General features: G+C 37.1%; 2 protein-coding genes across 9 annotated transcripts in view; one reads left to right on the top strand and one right to left on the bottom strand.

Moving 5' to 3' along the window:
* Positions 1–20,487, top strand: part of LOC123761207 (probable glutamate receptor) — a 146,225-nt gene that overhangs the window by 121,157 nt on the left and 4,581 nt on the right. Inside the window, exon 1 of one of the 8 annotated variants that reach the window (XM_069339392.1) lies at positions 18,999–19,369. The exons of the other annotated variants lie outside the window; for them this stretch is intronic. Coding sequence (XP_069195493.1) covers positions 19,016–19,369 — 354 coding nt within the window. The 5' untranslated portion in view covers positions 18,999–19,015. Of the gene's footprint in view, positions 1–18,998; positions 19,370–20,487 lie in introns of those variants that run through there. 8 annotated transcript variants of the gene reach the window in all.
* On the bottom strand, positions 3,300–16,579 carry LOC123761061 (sphingosine kinase 1). The gene is made up of 9 exons (XM_045746946.2): positions 16,138–16,579; positions 14,202–14,446; positions 13,675–13,790; positions 13,167–13,269; positions 12,160–12,280; positions 10,288–10,460; positions 7,556–7,796; positions 4,970–5,109; positions 3,300–4,613 (listed from the first exon to the last, which is right to left on the bottom strand). The coding sequence occupies exons 1-9, from the start codon at positions 16,517–16,519 to the stop codon at positions 4,431–4,433; spliced, it is 1,704 nt and encodes a 567-aa protein (XP_045602902.2). The 5' UTR covers positions 16,520–16,579; the 3' UTR covers positions 3,300–4,430.

The raw sequence follows: 20,487 nt of genomic DNA on the forward strand, positions 1-20,487 counted from the left end.
AAATTCTTCTTATAGATATTCACCAAATAATAAATAAATTAACTAATTATCGTTGTATAAGAAAAAAATAACCACAAATTTTGTATTTAATATTTTGAAAAGACGTCCAGTTCCCTACTAGAATATTTGTGACCAATAAAATGGGTGACAGGTTGCTATTACCAATACAAAACTATATTAAGCCGAGTTGGTTATAAAATGGACGAAAAGATAAATACAGTACATAAATTCAAAATACTGTATGAAGCAATATTATGAAAGGTCTATTCACCCTCTTTTGTTTTTTTTAACATTTTTTTCATCGTAGCATCTGTCTAGAATCATTAAGATAGGAAAAATCCTTGAGCTGAAACATAAGACAACCGTTATAATACAACTTCGACATGTGCCATAGTCTAATGTACAATTGTAAAACTTGCACATTCTCAAGAGATCCTATTTAATGCACAGATGTCTATACACACAGTACATAACACAGTATCATTCACATGGATCTTCATGAACAAGTTTTGGAACACTAACCATATATATAGAGAAATAGGTAAAATTATATGTCAAATTAAGATATTCTTCAAGTGTCTTCCTAGTTAATGATGAACTCTTGCACTGATAAAAACATTGCATACTGTAAATCAAATATTTTTCTTCTTTTCTGTACAATAGTGAAAACTCCAAGTTAGTGCTTTAACTTCCAGACACCCTATATTTAAAAAAACACATTCTGACTATTTTATTTTTAGATCTTTGTGCACATCAATGGTACTAATAAAGTCTCCTGTACTCTGAAACCCTTGAACTCTGCTCCTCCCCCAACCTTATTACCCTGCATACTTCCTTTTCATCCTCTCAAGCCCACTGTCACACACAAACTCATTTTAAATTACTGTATACTTTACAGGGTGCTTTCAAAATATAGGAGTTTTTAGATTATAATGTTGTACTTAATATGAGAAAGGAACTTAATATCCTGAGCTTCAGTGTTCGTGTTACTGAAATTTAATTTCTAATTGGAATAAAAATGTTCATGGTAGCTCATGCTAAAACTTCCACAAAAGCCCTCCAGACCTTTATTAAAGGTCATTGTACAGAATTGGATTACTAAAACGGCAACTAGTCTCAGAATGTATCAGATTTACAATTTGTACCAAGACACAACAATGACATTTTCTGGGATCATGGAAGATTACCTCCTTTCAAATTTCAATCCCTCCCTTTTGACCCAAGTAGCAAATTAAAGATCAGCCTCTAGTTCATTTTGAGGCAAAGCTCAATGCATTAAGCCATATTAATACTCTGTCCACAAGGCATTCCCCATTTCAAACCACATACAATACACTAATGGTTCCCTACACCACCCTACTGGCATAGCTGCAAATGTCTTGACAATGGGTGATGCCTTATATTTTAAGTGGGGAGTCTGTATAAACAACCGAGTCTCTATTCTTCAGACCAAACTATTTACCATAGTTCTTGTACTCAAATGTGTACACATCTTCAAACTTGACATATTGTGATACTTTATCATCCTTAATTGTGCTGCTCTCTTAAGTCACAATTGTAACAAGCTCTTGTCTGAACTTACACACAAATACAACAAAATTATTAATGGTCACATGGTTCACATTATTTGGATTCCACCTCATGATGGCCTCCAAATGCATGACAGCTGATATGTTAGTCAAAGAATCTGCCTTCACAGGAGTTGACTATAGCCTTGGATTCCCTATGAGCACCTTGAGAGCAATAATACACCAAGAACTTCAACAAAACCTTGTGGATCTAAGGCAAAGTGAAACCTATACTAAACATTCCATTTATCATCATATTATCATCCAAGAAGAGCCACACATACATAAGAGCCAGTAAAATCAGCAGACTCCTAGAAGTTATTACTGCTCGGCTTAGACTCGTTGGCAAGTATCTCTGGGGAATCTGCATTACCTGCTGATGTAAACCTGACATTGTAAACTGTCAGCAAAATTATTCGCACACCCTCTGTCACTATGTGATGGAATGTGAAAAGGTAACTGAATTTGAAGGCGGCTCTATGACAAATGTTAAAGAAATGAGTAAATAATTATTTAAAAATGATCTATCAGAAATGTTTGCCAAATATCTCCAGTTTGCTAACTCATAGGGAGTAAATGTGGGCAATTTCTGAAAGAAGTGCCTGACCAATAGGGTTTTAGTGGGCCTGCGGGCTACTCCAAACAACAGCCTGTTGGACCAAATCATCAAATCAAGCCTGGCCCCAGGCTGGGCTTGGGGAGTAGAGAAACTCCCGGGAACCCTCTTAACGTAAACTCAGATTGTAACCTTTCCACTGCCACCCACTGGATAAGGGTGGTGTGCATTGTTAGTAAATCAAATTATAAAACTAGATCACCCCATATGTTAGTTGCTTAGCTTAAAGACAGTACTTGTGGTTGTTCTCGGACCCATTGTAGATATAATAATTCACAAAAAAAAAGTAACTTAAGATTAACTTGTTTAGCTAAATAAATTTTGGGGTTTAGTTCTAGAGCCCATTATGTGCCTCTGTAACCCTTACCACTACTGCCCATGGGATAGGTATGAGGTGCATAATAAATGAACTAAACTAAACAATGTTGGAATATAATAGATACTAAGATTAATTTTTGTCAAACTTGTATTATTTTACTAACTTTTAATAATTGCAGCTGCATTTATACTTAAATATACAACAATCTCTACAAATACTCTGAATGAACTAGACACCAGACAATCCCTGACGCACAATCACAGTATGTTTCACAAAACTTAATCTAAATGCAAACCATTGTGTTTTAGAGTACAAAACTTATTTGCAACGTACGAGTATACAGTAGATGAATTATATCGGAGGGGCAGAAAACCAGACGCCTGTCACAATTTCCTTATCAAGGGGGCAAGAGTCAACATAGTGACCTGACCTAATAGTGCTCAACCTGATGGGCCAAAGTGAAACTTCAGTTCAGCACCAGTGCCATGCTAACGTTTTACACAAAAGTGTCATATTTCAAAGCATTTTTCAAAAGTAAAGCAGCAGCGAGGATTGCAACAAATTTATTGGGACAACACTCGCTAATAAAAGGTTAGTCAAGTGAAGATTACCAGAGCAATTCTAACTATTTTCATATAAAACTTGTGGAAAGATCGGGGAATGTAAATTGTATCTTCTAGTATCTCTCTATACAGTATATAAAAATATATTATCAAAGCTCTTTGGTTATTTTATAACAATACTATTTTCAATATGTAAACTAAAAATATAATTAAATGTATTTCTATAGACAGTCTTTTTTTTTTTTTTTTTTTTATCCTGATTTAACATTATAGTTAGGGAAAACAATATTATATCTATTAACACAGCTAATGTTTTATATTTTCCCTGCTGTGCAACTCCCATATTAACCGTTCAGCAAAGGTGTGGTGAGCGATAACAATGGCCGATACCAATTAAGTCTGCGTCTGTGACTGACAATGACCAATAGTAACCTGCCAAGCATCTTTTGCAACACAAAGCCAAAAAAAAATTACTCCTTGGCTGGGATTCAAACTTTTACATGTTCTTTTAAGTGTAAGGGCAGCACTTTACACAGTACCTTAACTAATACATGAGAATACAGTTACAGGTATATATAATCACCCAATAGGTAGACAATAACTCCTAGAACAAAAAAAAAATATTCTAAAATTATGTTCCTCAATAAAAGCTTCCAAAAAAATAAATACAATAGTTTTACAGCAAGTGTTCTCGGTGAAGTAAAGACAACAAATAGACTGGAAAGGACAGCATCTTAGTACAAGCTTGCATTAGCCTGATGAATAGTGTAACAATCTGTACCCAAACAATTTATAGTTTTATGCATAAAGTAAGAGAATTCCATGATGATAACAGTACAGTATTGTATACACATCACTTTCATACATTATGTCCATAAAGTCATTTTAATTGTGGCAAAACATTTATGTACAAAAAGATGAACAGTTCATAGAAGGAAATGTTCGATATACAAATATACATATATAAAATCTATAATCCCCAAATAAGACAAGTATACAGTACTTTATTTTAACCCGATGGTTAAGCTTGAAAACAAATAGAAAAATTGAAGATGGCATATTGCATATTTCTGTTAATCAAATTCTTTTAAAGATTTTATTTAACCAGAGCAGCCAGCATTCAAGTGTCACTATATTTATATAGTATAAATGATGGGATTTAGTATTAGTATATCATAGATTACTTTTGTTTGACCAATTTATTTGTTTTTTTCTTTTATATTAATATTAGTGTATTTTTAAAAAATCATTACTGACCTGGTATTTTGTTGAAAGCTATATTTCTTCTTGGTAATGATAAACTATTGTCTTCAATAACACTTTACAACAACAACATAAAAATTGCCCATTGATTTACTTGCTACTCAACGAGTCATAACCTGACCTCTTCCAGGTAAAACATGAGCTTGTACTGGTCCCCATGGTATCAGTTCTCCATCTACACTGAGACATCCAGTGGCTGTAGAGGGAACAATTCTCAGTGCCTCCACAGCAATTAGCTCCACTCCAGGTATACTGACGTGGCTTCCATCCAAACCTAGAAGCAGCTGCAACAACAACAAATTAAGTGAGAGATTTTCTCTAAACCAGTGTTGAATGAAATGAAATGTTCCCTTCTGGCAGGTCCTAGTATTTTAGATCTCCATGTGTCTAACTATTTGGTTCTCTATTCTCCCAGTCTATCCTTCCAGTAATCATACTGTGATTACTATGATTACTGTACAACTCCCCCCACCTCATACAAGGGGTAAGGGGGTTTTGCAAAGGCCCTTGTTCAGTTTATTAAATATGTTCCAGTGTAAGCTCAAAGATGCTACTGAGGGGGCCTATCTAGAAAATAATGCATACCTACAAGATAAAAAAAAATACAATAAACAGGAATGAAATTACATGATGTACTAACCTTAGCAATGGTACTTTTTGGAGTTTTTCCTTTGATCATCATCATCCACATGCACCCATCATTTGGTGTGGCTTTGGGAGCAATGAAAACATCACTGCTTATATGACTATGGTAGGAAACATGCACCAGTATGAAGTTATCTGCAGAGAGAGATTAACAACATTAAGAAAGCAGAAATATGTAACAGCTTAAAAACCCAGCAAAGTAATTACAGTGGCACCTCGATTAAAGAGTTTAATCCGTTCCGGCTCTGAGCTCGTCATGTGGAAAACTCGTCTTGCGAAACAACAATAAAACTGTGGTAAAAGGTGTCCGAGAACCAGCGGAAATACTCGTTAATCGAGGAAAAGCTTGTTAGTAGAGACAAATGTTCTGCGAGTGGCTCGCTCATTACTCGAAATGCTCGTAGATAGTCGCTCGTTAATCGAGGTGCCACTGTATCCAGTACTGAACATTATTTAGTGCAAAAATTAGTAATTCAAAATACAGTACTACGCTTAATGTCAGTCCACAACAAAGAAATGGTACACTCAGCTGTACTGTATAATGTTCACCTACTCATCAAAATTAAACAAATGGTGGCACCCCAAAAATCTAGACCCCAATACAGTGGATTTCACAAAACTCCACACCAAATATGCCCAGTAGATTTTTCCTCTGAATCATGATTCCATGAAAGATGCAGTGATATTCAGACCAGTTCATTTTCATAAAATTTTAAGTTTTCCCAATCTTAATTTTGTATTAACCTTGCTAGTACACAGGCTGGATTTTAAATACCTGAAAATTCCAAATGCCCTTGCAGGGGCTAGAACCTCCACCTGCATGATGCAGTGAACAGAATGATACAAAAATGAGGACAGATCCAATACACATACACTTGGTTCTGGTTTAGCAGTGGGTACCAAAGCATGTCCCATCAAACCACACTTAAAAAAATACAAGACAATGAAAACATATGAAGGGTGGTTGAAACAATGCCATGAACTGCAACTCGCAGGGGATTGGAGAAGGAGTTGAACTTGTATGGGGGACAAGATATAACGGATCACAACCTGATGGAATACCAAATCTTCAGGGTTAGGAACCTAACTCCAAAGAGAAGCAAAGAACAATAATAGACCCACATCTGGTAACCCTCAGGTCCTGCAACCTTTTGCCACAGGAGAAGGAAGGACCAAGGAGAGAGCATACAACCATCTGGGAGCCTGGACCCTAAGAAGCAGGGACCCCAAGATGAATTCCAAAAGACAAGGGAAATCAAGCAGTATGTGTATAGGTAGGCCCCCTTACATCCATTACATCCCAAGGCAAGTACACTGCATATACCAGTCCTGTAGCACAGTCGGTGCCTTTTTTTTTTTTTCTTTTAAGTTGAGAGGACTTTCTTCTCGCCAACAGGCCAAGGACAGAAGAATAAATCTCATGCACTGTCTGGAAATGAGGCAACTAAAGAAGAGTTGCTTCCTAGAGAAGGATAACCTACAACCTTTCAGAACAAGTATCTTTGGTGGGTAAGAAATTCAAGCTGACCCCAAGGGAACTATGGCCACAGCTAGACCAAAATGGAATGCACATACAAAGTGGGTGGTGCGCGAACACACGCACGCACGTGCGCACACAGTCTGTCATGGTGTATTGGTCACTGTACTGGATATGTTAGTGCATTTGGAGAGCCAGACTATTTGAGGTTCGAATTCTTCATGAGGAAGAGTTTTCTAAACAAAGCTGCTGACGAAATATAAGAAAATTTGCTTTTGCAAACAGAGTGGTAGACAGTTGTAACAAGTTAGGTGAGAAGATGGTAGAGGCCAAAACCATCAGTAGTTTCAAATCATTAAATGAAAGAGTGCTGGGAAGACGGGACACCATGAGTGTAGCTGTCATCCTGTAACTACACTCAAGTATTTACACACACATACAATGGTGAAGCATAAACAAAGCAATGGCACCCAGCAGAATGTAATATTCCAGGGAAAGCCAACATCGCTTAGCTAAAAGCAGGATGCAGATGATAAGCCAAGCAGAGGCTGCAGCCATTTGAAAGCTCACAAGGTGGAAAAGTAAGAAGCAGGCTGGTTGACTGGCTGAGACCTCAGGTGACATAGCATGTTGTATTATGGCAGTGAGCTCATCACATTTAGGTTAATAACGCTGCAGCAATAATTATTTCCCATGTTTACCTAGGGGTACCAAATATCCTAAAAAGCAGTCACTTGTTTAGTTGTGTCTATGCTTTCTGATGTGTTTCCCAAGTTTTGTGGTTGACCTCTGACCCTTTGACTCGTCAAGTGAGCCAGATTTTCGTCCTGCTCCTAGGTAGGCAATGAACAGGTCTCAGACGCTCGGTGTGTTTGGCAACGGCTTAAGAGAAACCAGAGTAACGCTCAGAAAGCCATTCACGGGTTCCTCTTCAAAATAATAACAAGATAATGATGGTGGCAACATTATCTTACTTTATTTGGCTCTGGAACATCCATCACATTAACCTGTAGAAAGTTGTGATATGTATCTACTATATCAATGCTATCCATTTGTCTGTAAGGAAGGATACATCTTAAGCATTGCATACTGTATAAACTTTACCTTTAACAGTCTCCCAGTCATCAGGAACAGGCTCATTAATATCTGGCATTAAAAAGTCATTCCCTGCTTCAATATTATCCTCCTCACTGTTATTTTCTTTTATAGAATGCTCATTTTGATCTATTTCAGTATGATGGTTTTCTTGTCTGAAGCCCTCATCTGTGCAAGAATTCTGCTGTGATTCTTCAGATTCAACCTTAATGAGGGATGGGCTCAGGTCAAAGGAGGCATAATTTTCTCCCTGCAAGAAATAAAAAATTTAACCTTTTTAAAACGCTTCCAACTTAACATATGCAACTTTATTAACTAGAAGGTTGCAATTTGTCAACATAATAATAATAAATTATTCACAAGAAGGTACAATGGGTTGGTGAGATTACATAAGATTGGTACTGCATTTGTACATTCTTGCAAAGCCACTAACATGCATAGCATTTTGGGAAGGTCCTTAATCTAACGTATCAGGTTAGAAGAAAAAGGTACATTGTAGCAAGATTTTATATCAATAAATAACTACAATATAAATTAACAGAGGTGAGTGCACTGGTAAAGATATACATCTTAAGTACTGATATTGGGGGAAATGAGTAGTACAATTCACAGTGAGAGTTTGAAGCACAAGGTAGAAAAACTATGAGGATGAAATTAGGTACTTTTTGGTTTTACGTTTGAATAGGGCATAGGTTGGAAATATTTTAATTCATCAGGGATCGAGTTCCAAAGTCTGGGTCCTTTATTTGCATGGAGTATTTTTGCACAGATTTAGTTCGACTCTGGTGATACCAGAGATATTTATTTCTGGTGTGGTCCTAATGGGTTCAATTACATCTATCGAGTTAAAGTTTCAAATCAAGATTAGCATTTAGGAACAAGGTTTTGTACATGTACATAGCACATGAGAATGTGTGGATTGCATGTTTAGCATGTTAAGGGACTTAAACAGAGGGGCTGTGTGTTGTCTGAAGACGGTTTGTTATAGTTGTTTGTCATATCATGTTGACATGATAATGTCAACTCGCATCAAATTACATGTAGCGCATAACATTTTTATATACTCGGTACCAAGTAAAAGTCAAGCACATGCAAAAGTATATTCTGAAGCACTTTCAGAATCTTTAATACTGAAGGTTTAATTAAACTGAATGTCATGGAAAGCATAATCTACACTTTGTATTAGCTATGCTGCAGACACTGATGAAATCATCAACTAATGAAGATATAAAATCAAATTGTTAAATGTTTGTGTTTGCTACATGCCAAAACAACATTAAAGAGCCAAAAACAGGAACAATGGAGATGCAGCATGTACCAAGTGGTACAAAACACATGGTTCATTGCTGTAAGCTAAAGTTATTTTAACCCATTGCAGCCGTTTCACATACGAACACACAAAAACAGTGTAACAGGTTGTCATGCATACCAATGCAAGTGCCACTATCCCACCTCAATTTGGACCTCAAATAAAACAAACATTTGAACATAAAAAAAATTAATGAAGTAGGTAATGCAAGACTCAGGTGCACCCCTGTCTGGATTACAATATCCATGCATGGAGATCTCATCTTCAAAAAGACACATCTGCTTTCGAGAAAGTACAACATAGACCTACAAAAACCATCCCAAACTATGCCAACTCATACCAGAGGGCCACAAAACTAACAACACTGCAAATCAGATATGACACGGTGGATCATATTTAAACTTTTAAAATACAGTACTGAAGTAAGTGGATAATATTAATCCAGACCACTTCTTTGAAAGATCACATGTAACACATAAGGGGCAACAGCTTCAAATTCAACACGTCCCATGTCGGACAGAATATAGGAGATGCTTTTTCACCTATACTATTTAGTTATAACAACATAGGGCTGCCTACCCACCAAAGCCGTAAATGGCAAATGACAAATGCCTTCAGCTCAAAAAATCAACATGAAAAATGAGGCAACCATTGTTAAGCCACCAGCTTCCTGTCCCCATTGTGACCACTAGATAGATGGTAGCCTCCAGGTAAATTCAGGTAAATGTTAATTTTTTCCTTTGAAATAATAAAGCTTGTATCCAATAAAACAGCAATGCATTAACACACAAAGTAAATCAGAATTATGGGACTTATAATTGAAGCATCAGTAACAAAAGAATGAATATCAGCACTGGTGAGGTCCCACTTGGTCTACACTGTAGTTCTGGTCACCATGATACAGAATAGACATAGGCTCCAGAAAATATAAGGACAACAAGGCTGATACATGGTATCAAGGACCTTTCCGACAAAGACCAATTGAAGTGTCTTGATCTGAACTCGCTACAAACATGCAGGACAATGGCTTGATATGACCGAGGCTTATATTGGGTCAGTCATAAATGAGGGAGATAAAAACCAGGGCTCTAAAATTGTCAGAACAGGTCATAACACACAATAGATACAAGCTGGAGGAATTTGATGTTTGAGGAGGCATATAGGGAAGTACATGTTTGGAAAGAAGGTTCTGGATGAGTGGAATGGGCTGCCAGCCACCATTATTGAGACAAACAAGAGCATTTAATTTCACCCAAATATTTATGAAGGTGCTATCTTGAACCAACTCCAGCAAGAGTGAAACATACCAAATTAAAAAATAAAATAAAAATGCAGTGTAGAACTTGTGTGAGTAAATAGGAGACATGCCTTCATAGGCAGAAATAGAGAAATTTAATCTATTATTTTATTGAATAAAACAGAAAATACCTACCGCTGTCGAAAGAGACTGACTCCTTTTCAGAGAATCAGGCATGGCTTCTGATGCTATTACTGGCTCCACAACTGTCTGCGAATGTTGAAGATGTGGTCTGATCTTATGGATAGTGTTAGAAGATTTTGTCTGTATACGCTTGAAAGATATGGTAGCATTATATTTGCGTAAATCTGCAGAAAAAAAATATCATTATGTATCTCCTGCATATTGTATTCATTTATGATTTTTCTTGAACTTTCTGCATTTTGTTAGCTTCTCTAGAATTAAGAATTCTTTTAGAATTAAGTGTTTACCCCTTCACATCTTTAATTAATTAATTAATCTAAATTATTCTAAGTTTTGCCCAAAATGTTTTGCATAATAATGGCTTCAAATTTTGTATTTGTAACTCGACCCTACAATTGTATATTACTCTTATGTTCTGCGTACAAACACTTTTGATTAAAATTTATTATTATTATTATTACTGTACTATTATTTAGGATAAAAACCCACACCTGTGTATTTGTGAAATTTATGTAAGGAATTTCCATCAAGTTTTTAGCAATCTCCTGACTGCTTTGTTAAGGTCTGAGTGTGTGATTAAGATAAGACTTGCATCTCAATGTCTAAAGTAGACGTTGAGGCATTAGACGTTGAGATGCAAGTCTCGTCCTAATCACACACTCGGACCTTGACAAAGCACTCGGGAGAATGCGAAAGACTTGGTAAATTTTTTACATAAATTTCACAAATACACAAGTGTGGGTTTTTATTCAATGTTATTTTTATCCAATTTTGATCCAATGTCTGTGAGAACACATTACCATTACTAATTATTATTACTGTTGTTGTTATTATTAGAAGGTTAAGTGGTGTTACACTTATTTAACAAAATGCATGCATTTGTTGCAAGTCAGATGAATTTAATAGCGCACCTAGTTTCAGCAAAAACTTTTTGTGCAATTGTCAAGGACATATTTTTTTTGTTTTTATATATACTGTATTAAGGTAAAATTAATGTCAAAATGCTTCCAAACTCAACTATTTCCATTTCAAAACACAGAGAGTAATGAAAACATTAAAAAAAAAACATTAAAATATAGCCTAATTAAAAATAAATAGCACAACTCTCAAGAGTGCCTAATGGCACTTTGAGCAGTGCTTTGGTTAAGACTTTAAATTGGTATAGTTTGGCTATTAGGTTATATAACTAAAATATAATCTGCTGCACACAGGCGGCACGGTGGTGGTTGTGACGTCATGCTTGTTTGCTTGTTTTTAGATTGGGGCGTTCTGCTTAACAGTTCGACTTTCTGTAGCAATGTTTTCAAGTGGGGGTCTGTTTTGAGAAGCCTACCATTCTGGGTACCTATCCCGGTCGATGGCACTGGGGGCTAGTCATATTGGCATAAGATAATATGACTAATGGTTGAAGGTATGAGGATTGAGGAGGAAGGTTTGCAGCCCCCTGGTAGTGTGCATGTGCTACTGTTTGAAATGCTTCACCACAATGTGGTTCGTAAATCTCGAGACTTTGCTGTCCCATTTTCAATGCTTTGTTTACGATCCCCTGCTACTCGCCTCTCTTTAGAAGGAAAGGGGGGGGGGGGGCAAAACTTGGTCTCTGGTCTCCAGTAGTTTTATGTATGACTTGCAAGGGCATGGTATAGTTTAAATTGGGGGATCTTGGTTAAGCAAGCACCAGGGAGTCACCATTATGAGCCCCTCACATAAAAATCTAATTTCTCAGTGTAATGGAAGATTCAGAACCAATTGATCAAGCCACTCAAGATATTACTGTACATTCAAACACTACATACAGTATTTTGTTGTGCAGAAATTCTTTTAACTGAAATTTACTTAAACACCAACATCATCACTACTCACTTGCTATTCGAGCTAAAGACCACACAAAAAATCTTGCCTCTCCAATTCTTCGAAGCCGTTCACTCTCAATGTCTATGTCGGAGATGAGTCCAAACCCAATTGAGAGAAACGAAAGCATTTTCTGAAAAAATAAACCACGTATAAATTCAGCCATTTTTGGTTCCAACAAAGCCTTGGTCTTGATTACGTAACAAATCAGTTTGACATGCCATTCCTTTAACCCTTTCAGTTGGGTGAAGCTTTAACCCATAGTACAGATATTTTCACATGTTGACTCGTGGTGTAATGCAGAGCTCATCATATGTATTGGAATTATTATTGTCTGTTTTTTATAAATGATGCTGACATGGATATTATAACCATGTATGGAAGTACTGGAGTTTACCTTCACCCCATGAGAAAACGCCTATGAATGCAAAACTGTTTATTATGCAAATGCAGTTACCGTCACAAGTTACATGCCAATGTGGAAATTATAATGGTATCATATACCATGACAATTACATGATATGTATATCAATTACATACGTACATATAGTTTTCAGAAATATTTTGTTTTAATGAAGCCTCTTCCATATGTACATTCAAGATAAATTTGCACCTTGTGTATTCATTTATTACATGAAGATGTTCCAGATTGGTACAGAATGTTGTAGAAAATAAACCCTTCAATAATCACTAGAGTTTTTTACCATGAGTTTTGGTAACTTGATTACTCTTCTTAACCCAGAGAGTAAGACAATAGTTAGAAACGTGGAAAGCTTATACAGTACTATAAGATCAACAATACCTGCAATGCAGTCATATTTAACTAAATATGCATAAAGGAATGCTTGTTGCCCAAGTATAAAAAAAATCACTAATAATAATAATAATGAATTATTAGTGCTTTTAGTCATCTTGCTTTAAATAAACATATTGGACAAATTGAGAAAATTGCTTTGTAAGAGCTTACAAAATTATAACAGCATTAAAAAAAATGTATACTGATCTCAAAATTGTCTTACTGTGCCCTCTGCCGTTTGAATAATTGCTAAATCCAAGGGAGACAGGTGCCCATGTACTATGTTGAGCGCAGACACCAGGACAGGGTTGCCCATGTAAGGTTCACTGTAAGGACAAAAGTGACTGTCAAGGTTTTGCAAACGTGTGAGCGTCAACACACAAACCACACACCTTAAATGAGAAATACGTACTGCACCTTTTGCACAAAAAGGAAAAAAAATTACACAATTTAAATTAAACAAATTAGTAATTGGATACAGGTATAAAATACAGTACTTGTACAACACAATAAACTAAGCCAATGGCCTTGGGTAGATAAACTGATTGTCCAACAAATCAGTAATTTCTTAAGATATTAAACATTCAAAAGCAAATGATTTGGATTGTTAACCCATGAACTGCATAGGTATTAAATATGACAGTCCCAAGGTGTAAACATTCCCAAAAATTTTCTAATACTGTTAAAATGAGTTTGCTGATCATGGGAAGTAAGTACCATACAGTACTTACTTGAGCCAGTGTGCCAGAGATCTTGCCAAGCCATTACCTGATCCACCAGGAATAATGCCAATAGGAAACTGGATTGCTTGCTTCCAGTCTGATCTTCCCAGCAGTCCATTGTACACCTATTATAAAAAGTTCTTACATTCGTATCTGATACTAAAACAATTTTTAACACTTTTCCATTCTTATTGGAGGCAAATCTCAAGAAAGGAGGACAAGCATTACCAAGGTCTTGACATGGCAAGAATGACCAGTTTTATATATATTGTCTAAGAAATAATACATCGTAAACTGTACAGAAAATTAAGTTAGGCTTTAGCTTCTTGTATTGCTTATTAGGGGCACCAATCTACAAGCATAAAATGAGCAGGAGCTACAAGCTGAACAATTATTTAGTGTACAAAAATACAAAAAATATGAACATCTTAAAGTACATACAGTAAAATAAAATACAAGCTTCAATGCTAGAAATCTAATTCAGTAAAATATTACATTTCTATTTGGAATCTTTGAAAAATAAGAAACTTGCTAACCTCAAAAAGCAGGCCATCCCCAGACATAATGACAAATCCAGAATACTTTGCGAGGTCAAGAGTCTTGACTAGTTCCATTGCGTGGTTTGCTCTCTCTGTCACTATAACATCATGAGCAACTTCTGCCTCGCCAAAAACTGCTGCCACCTGCTTCTTGTACATCTGATAAGCCTTTCCGGGTCCCGAATTTGGATTGATAAGCAATAAAAGTCTTTTACTCTTATCTATTTGGGGATTTGCCGTGCCTGTGGAAAAAAATCATTACATATATTTTTAAAATTAAAGTGCTGCACTGTATTTTCCTGTACAAAAATTACACACAGCTCATTTAAATATATATTTTCATACAAAAATTATTACTGCACTATTAAATACAGTAATTTTTTAACAAAATTTATACAAAATAGCAAATACTAAAGAAATAAACTACCAGTAGTTACAAATCTAGATATATCACCTTTTTATAATACAGGGCATTTCAAATTTTTAATATCATTTGCAATGTAATTATCTGAGTACAGTAATTACGGTATATATTCTAGGTACAGTATTGAAGTAATTAATGAAGTAAGGGCGAAGAGGTAGAACAGCTTATTGATAGAGCTCGGATGCATGGGGGAATTGTGTAAAATCCTGATTTGTGTCTCAGAGAGGCTGCAGGATCCGAGTAAGGTCAATAGAACTTCCAGTTGCAATTCTTTTAACCATGTCGTAGCTCAGTCGATTAAGGCAGTGTCTGGGATCCTCTAGGATGTAGGTTCGAACCCTCATCACGGCCCTTGTGGATTTGTTCATTTACTGTACTCATAAACCCTACATCAAGATGTAGGGTTTATGAGTTCCACACATGAGTTCCACATGTAACAATGTGGAAAAGTTTTAAATTGTAGAGAACTTTCATTAACCTTTTGGCTGCAGTACTTCTGTTTTGATACCCACAATTTTCTTGGTCAGGTAATTATCTTGAGAAAGCACTAGGCTAGTGTGACTACTGTATATAGCACTTGGAAGGAATTTGAGGACAAGGAGCTGAAACATGAGGAAGGAGTGAAGGAACACTGCCCCAACCACTCTGACCATTGGGAATCAAATGCCAACCCTGCAAGAAGTGAGTGTGTTGGTTCTCAGACCAGTCCTGTATTAATAGGGATTTTAAGCCAAAAAATCAATGAATAAATATTTTAATAGGTAAATAGGATACTTGAATTCATGTATAGAAGCATTAGCATAAAGATATCTAATATTCTTCAGCTGTATCTTACCCTTGTAATCACCATTTAGATCATACAGTTTGGTTTTGATGAACATACATGTACTAGAATATATACATAGAAGATGACAAACTTAACCCTTAAAGTGCATTTATCGTACGTTGATTTAAACTATTACTGTCTGGGCTTTACACTAATAGTGTAATACTGTAATGCTATATGATGTGGTGGAGTTTACCTTGACCACATAAAAAACCTGCTATCATTTCATGATTACCTTACTATACAAACCAGTTATTGTCATAAATGTTACCATGCCAATGTGGTAGTTGTCATGGTACAAAATTCCATTGTCCAATAATTACCTATGTACTATATACAGATTGTGTTCATATGGTTTTCTCAATTAAATATGGTTGTACTGTATTGAAGTACTGTATACTAGATCAAAGAATCATGGGAACCTAATAATAAAGGACCTGCAGAAGGCTTATTGGCCAAAATGAAGCAGCTCCTATTTGTACATCCACTCACATTCATTCATGTGTGAGCTTATAATAATTATTCTTTTTGTCAGGGGACCGGTAGCCTGTTTACGTATATGCATTATGCTTGCATCAAGGTCCCAGGTTGAATTACTGCCCCTGGGGTAAAAACTTAAAAAACGAGAGACATACAAATTAATGGCGTTAATGGTAAAAACATCATTAATGCATCGCAATTACCATAGCTCCTGATCGCCTTATGGACAGCGCTCCTCCAGGTATTGGCAACCTCTAAATTCTGCTCGAAGGTGTCTTCCTTATCGACCTCGAAGGAGAGGGCGAGTCTCCTCCTCTTGCCAGTGTCATTCAAGGGATAGGCGTAAACAGTGAAGAAAGCCAGGTGCGACCTTGGCTCCTCTGGGCCTGCCTTCATGCACAGACAACCCACCAGGTCAGACACCTTCACCACTCTCCTCTGTGTCGTGCCCTGTGCCCCACTCGATGCCCTCCACACCGTCAGGCCAGTCTCGTCTATCCGTACATCATACGGCTCGCCCTTCTGTTTATACTGTCTGAATCTATCTTGGAGCGACCAAACGTCGTCCGTGCGTCCCCTCTCCATGGTGGGCGGCTCGTCACTGTCAGCTGGAGCACACGGTTGCCGGCTCTCAATTACTCAAGGTAGCCCGAGCTGGAGGAGCTAAACTCAGCAAATTTGTAATACATTTCTGTTTAGCGACTGATAAGCTAAATATATTAATAGTATGTCAATATCTAGAGTACACGGCATGATTTAATGGTTAATTAATATTATCATTGCATGTACTTAATTTAAAAAAAAAGCGATAACAGGATAACTTACCAATATTTGCTGCCTGAAGCATAATTATTTACTTGGATTTACCTGAGGGCCGCTAACACTATTGGCATCGACGAAAACAGGAAACCAGCGGTTTGTCGAAGATCCCCCATTTGCCTGCACACACCATTTATGGGTGTGCAGTCCCTCTCAAGGTTGAAGATTATTTAACACCAGTCAACAAAAATCATCCCAGAGCTTAGTTATCTCTCGTATCAGCAACGGTTGAGGGCCACAGAGCTAACAACAATGCAAACAGGCATGACGGGGCGGATTTCATCGAAACATTTAAAATAATGAACAATTTGAAGGATGTCGATCCGGACAGTTTCTTCCCAAGATCAGAAGTAACACGAACGAGGAGCAGCAGGTTCAAGCTCATCAAGCCAATATGTAGGACAAAACAGATGCTTTGTTTTACCCACAGGGTTGTAAACCCGTGGAACCGCCTATCTACTAAACCCCTAAACTCCTAAACTCAGCTGGGTTTTAAAATACAGCTGGAAAAGATCATCAGGGCAAATGGGGGACCTTTGACAAGTCGCTGGCTTCCAGTTCTCATCGAGGCCACTAGTATTTATCCTCAAGTAAATTAATAATAATTACTTCTCTTGGACAAGTAGCTAGTATGTTCACAAATTTGTGTTCGCAGAACACAAATGTTCGCATTTGTGTTCCTCACGTGTGCATCAAAGAATGAGGTGATTTGATAAAATGCTATGCCCAAGATTACCATCAGAGTGCCGGCGGGCTGATGGGCAAATAGCCTCGGCTACCATCAGGTTTTGTCCGGTCGTGATGGTCGAATGGATTAGGTGCCCTGTACACCAGCTGCAAAGTGCTCCTGGCAGTATGGGTTCGAGTCACTTCTGGGGTGTGAGTTTTCAGTTGCATGTGTGCCTGGGGACCATTCAGGCTGTTCGCATATATATATATATATATATATATATATATATATATATATATATATATATATATATATATATATATATATATATATATATATATATATATATATAAATATGTGTGTATACATACATACACATGTTAGGCTTACATGGAGGTCCATAAAGAGCCAAACTATAGCTCCCCAGCACTCTTTGTCATATAATGCTGTGAACGTGGGAGTGTGTTCTGTTCTATAATTGTAGGAGAGTGTTCTATGAACACGGGAGAATGTTATGTACTCTGTCCGATGAATATAAATAATAAAGTTCTTTTAATTTGAGTATAACACCAGGATTTTGACGTTGTGGTTGCTAGACTCAAACCCGTACATTAAGTGTGAGGAGAGACAGACCTACGAACCCTAATATAACAATTTCCAAAATTAAGGTAATGTTCTTTAAGAACAAAGAACACCCAATAATGATATCCAGTTGAAGAAAATTATTATTTAGGGTTTGGATTTATCAAGCCTTTACACAACCATTTACGAAGCCTATACATTTCCTATTAATAATGGTGGATTTCTTTACATTTATTAAATAGTTTACGAGCTTAATATACCATAAAAAATATTAAGAGTTTAAGTTATTATTCTTGTAAATAAACTCGTAGTGCTTCGGGGCTCCTAAGCTGCTTGATGTAAACAAAGCCGACATAATCGATGTAAGATGTTCATTTTTCGAAAGTTGATGCGCAAATAGTTGATGTATTCTGGCCCTGCAGAAGAACAAAAATGACGTGAGGACATTCTTAATGTCACCCAAGACAGACTTTGAGTTGACATTTGCATTTTCTAAGAGTTTGCCCCTAATGGGTCATGCGGACCGGAGAGCAAGGTATTGCCTGCTATGAATAGTTCAAGCAGTTTCTCTTACTCCAGTTTCGCCAGAAGAGAGGAACTGGAGGAGGAGAATGCAGAGCATATTTAGAGATGGCTCGATAGAGGAGTAAAATGGAATGGGAACGATAATGGTGGGATTCGAACCCGGTCCATAATGTGTGAAGCGAACACGATACTACTTGGACGCGAAGAATACGAGGATTTAAACCTTTTCAGGAGTTGATATAGGGTTCAAGAAAGGTCACGGGAGGAACATAGGGAGAAGGGTAGGATGACGGGAGTGAGGGTAGAAAGGAGACAGGAGGGAGGGAGGGAGGTTGAAGGGAAGGAGTGAGGGTCAAGACAATGTAACATTTGTCATCAGGTTGCCAAAAGACCGAGGGTGAACATAGCCATTATATTACACTGATCGATACGGAGTTCACATTCAGATACCAGCTACTTTACAGACAGGGCACTGAAGATCAGTCATGCGAGGTACGGCGACCCAGCGTCAGCCTGCGGCGGCTGTCCTCCTGCTGTTGGTACTGTGGCCGCCTTCGTCAGAAGCCGTGGTGAGCTCGACCAAACGGCCTCGCGATCTGACAGATTCTTCTTCAGCACAAACTTTTGAAGAGCTTTTCCCTAAGTTGAGGGTTGACAGTGCTCTCATGGAGGCGTCTCCAGCTGCAGGAGTCTCCTACAGGGCAAGTCAGGGGGTCCTTAGTCTTGTGGATGAGTCCGCAGCGGAAGGAATCTCCAGTAGGATAAGGAGGAGGGTCGAGAGACAGCCAGACAGGAGACCCTCCAACACACCAGGAAACCACAAAACCCCCAATCACCAAGTACGAAAAACCATAACTTAGGAAAGTTCATCCTCATGTTAACTTATCGAAACAATTACATTTTGCTTCTACTTTTAAGGCTTGCATTTCTAAACCAATATCCAATGTTACTAGAATTTGGATTTATGACAATGGGCCAGGTTTCAATAGATATTTATGCAACCCCTTACGAAACCTGTACATCTTTCCCTAATCATGGCGGCTTTGTTTCCATTTATTGAACATTTTACGAGCTTCAAAACTTCAGAACCCATGGTTAGTATTGTTATAAACAACCTCGTAGTGCTTCGAAGCTCATAAACTGTCATGTTTTCATTATATTGTTCACGAGGAGGCCTTGTGTACCTAAGTTAGCCTTATCAGACTTGAAATAATGCAAAATGTAACCAGATAGGTAATTATATTTCAGTGAGTGCATTGAAAAAGAGATTAGTTTAGTATTCACTGAGCGAGGGGGAAATTGACGTACACAGGACTACTTGTGTACAACGCTGTTCATTTGTCTTAGTAGAGGTTTTGTCCTTAAACGATATGTTCATCGCTTCGACGAAATTCCTCTGTTTATGACAAATGAGAATTTTTTTTTTTGTGAAGAATTATCTGACGTACACGTGCCGTGACGTAGAGATTGTAAAACATAAATCTGATGTGCAGAGTGATGTTTTCCACATTAGTCTCCTCACATTCTAATAATTTCAACACCATAACATCTTTTGTAATCTTGTCTGAAGACTTATAAATGTGTTGTCATAAATGGCACTTTTAAATATTTCTCAAACTTTAAAGAGAAATAACAGATCATAAAATTCCTGAGAAAACAAACATTCAGATCATTCAAATAGATTTTTTTAGCTTTACTGATTCAACTGTTGATCAGCTTTAAGATTTACTAAATACAAGTCATAATTCATAAGTAATCAATTAGACAAACTGAATGTGGAAATATTGCATTGGACAGATCCGGATCATTTTGAGATGCAATTGATAGAATACACACAGAAATCACAATAGCGTAATATATCAAATGAACAAATCCACAAAGGCCTTGATGAGGGGTTCGAACTTACGCTCGGGATAATCCCAGACGCGTGTCTGGATTTGTGCATGCAATTGATTGA

The sequence above is a fragment of the Procambarus clarkii genome, chromosome 41 (genome assembly GCF_040958095.1).
Source record: "Procambarus clarkii isolate CNS0578487 chromosome 41, FALCON_Pclarkii_2.0, whole genome shotgun sequence".
NCBI classification, from domain to species: Eukaryota; Metazoa; Arthropoda; class Malacostraca; order Decapoda; family Cambaridae; genus Procambarus; species Procambarus clarkii.

Bases quoted from the DNA above. Each gene is read 5' to 3' on its own strand.
- LOC123761061 (XM_045746946.2), bottom strand. From the start codon at position 16,519: ATGGAGAGGGGACGCACGGACGACGTTTGGTCGCTCCAAGATAGATTC. The intron at 7,797-10,287 runs GTAGGTATTTTC...TATTTCTTGCAG, and splicing joins GTCAGTCTCTTTCGACAGCG to GGAGAAAATTATGCCTCCTT. The intron at 5,110-7,555 runs GTAAAGTTTATA...CTCTCTCTGCAG, and splicing joins TGACTGGGAGACTGTTAAAG to ATAACTTCATACTGGTGCAT.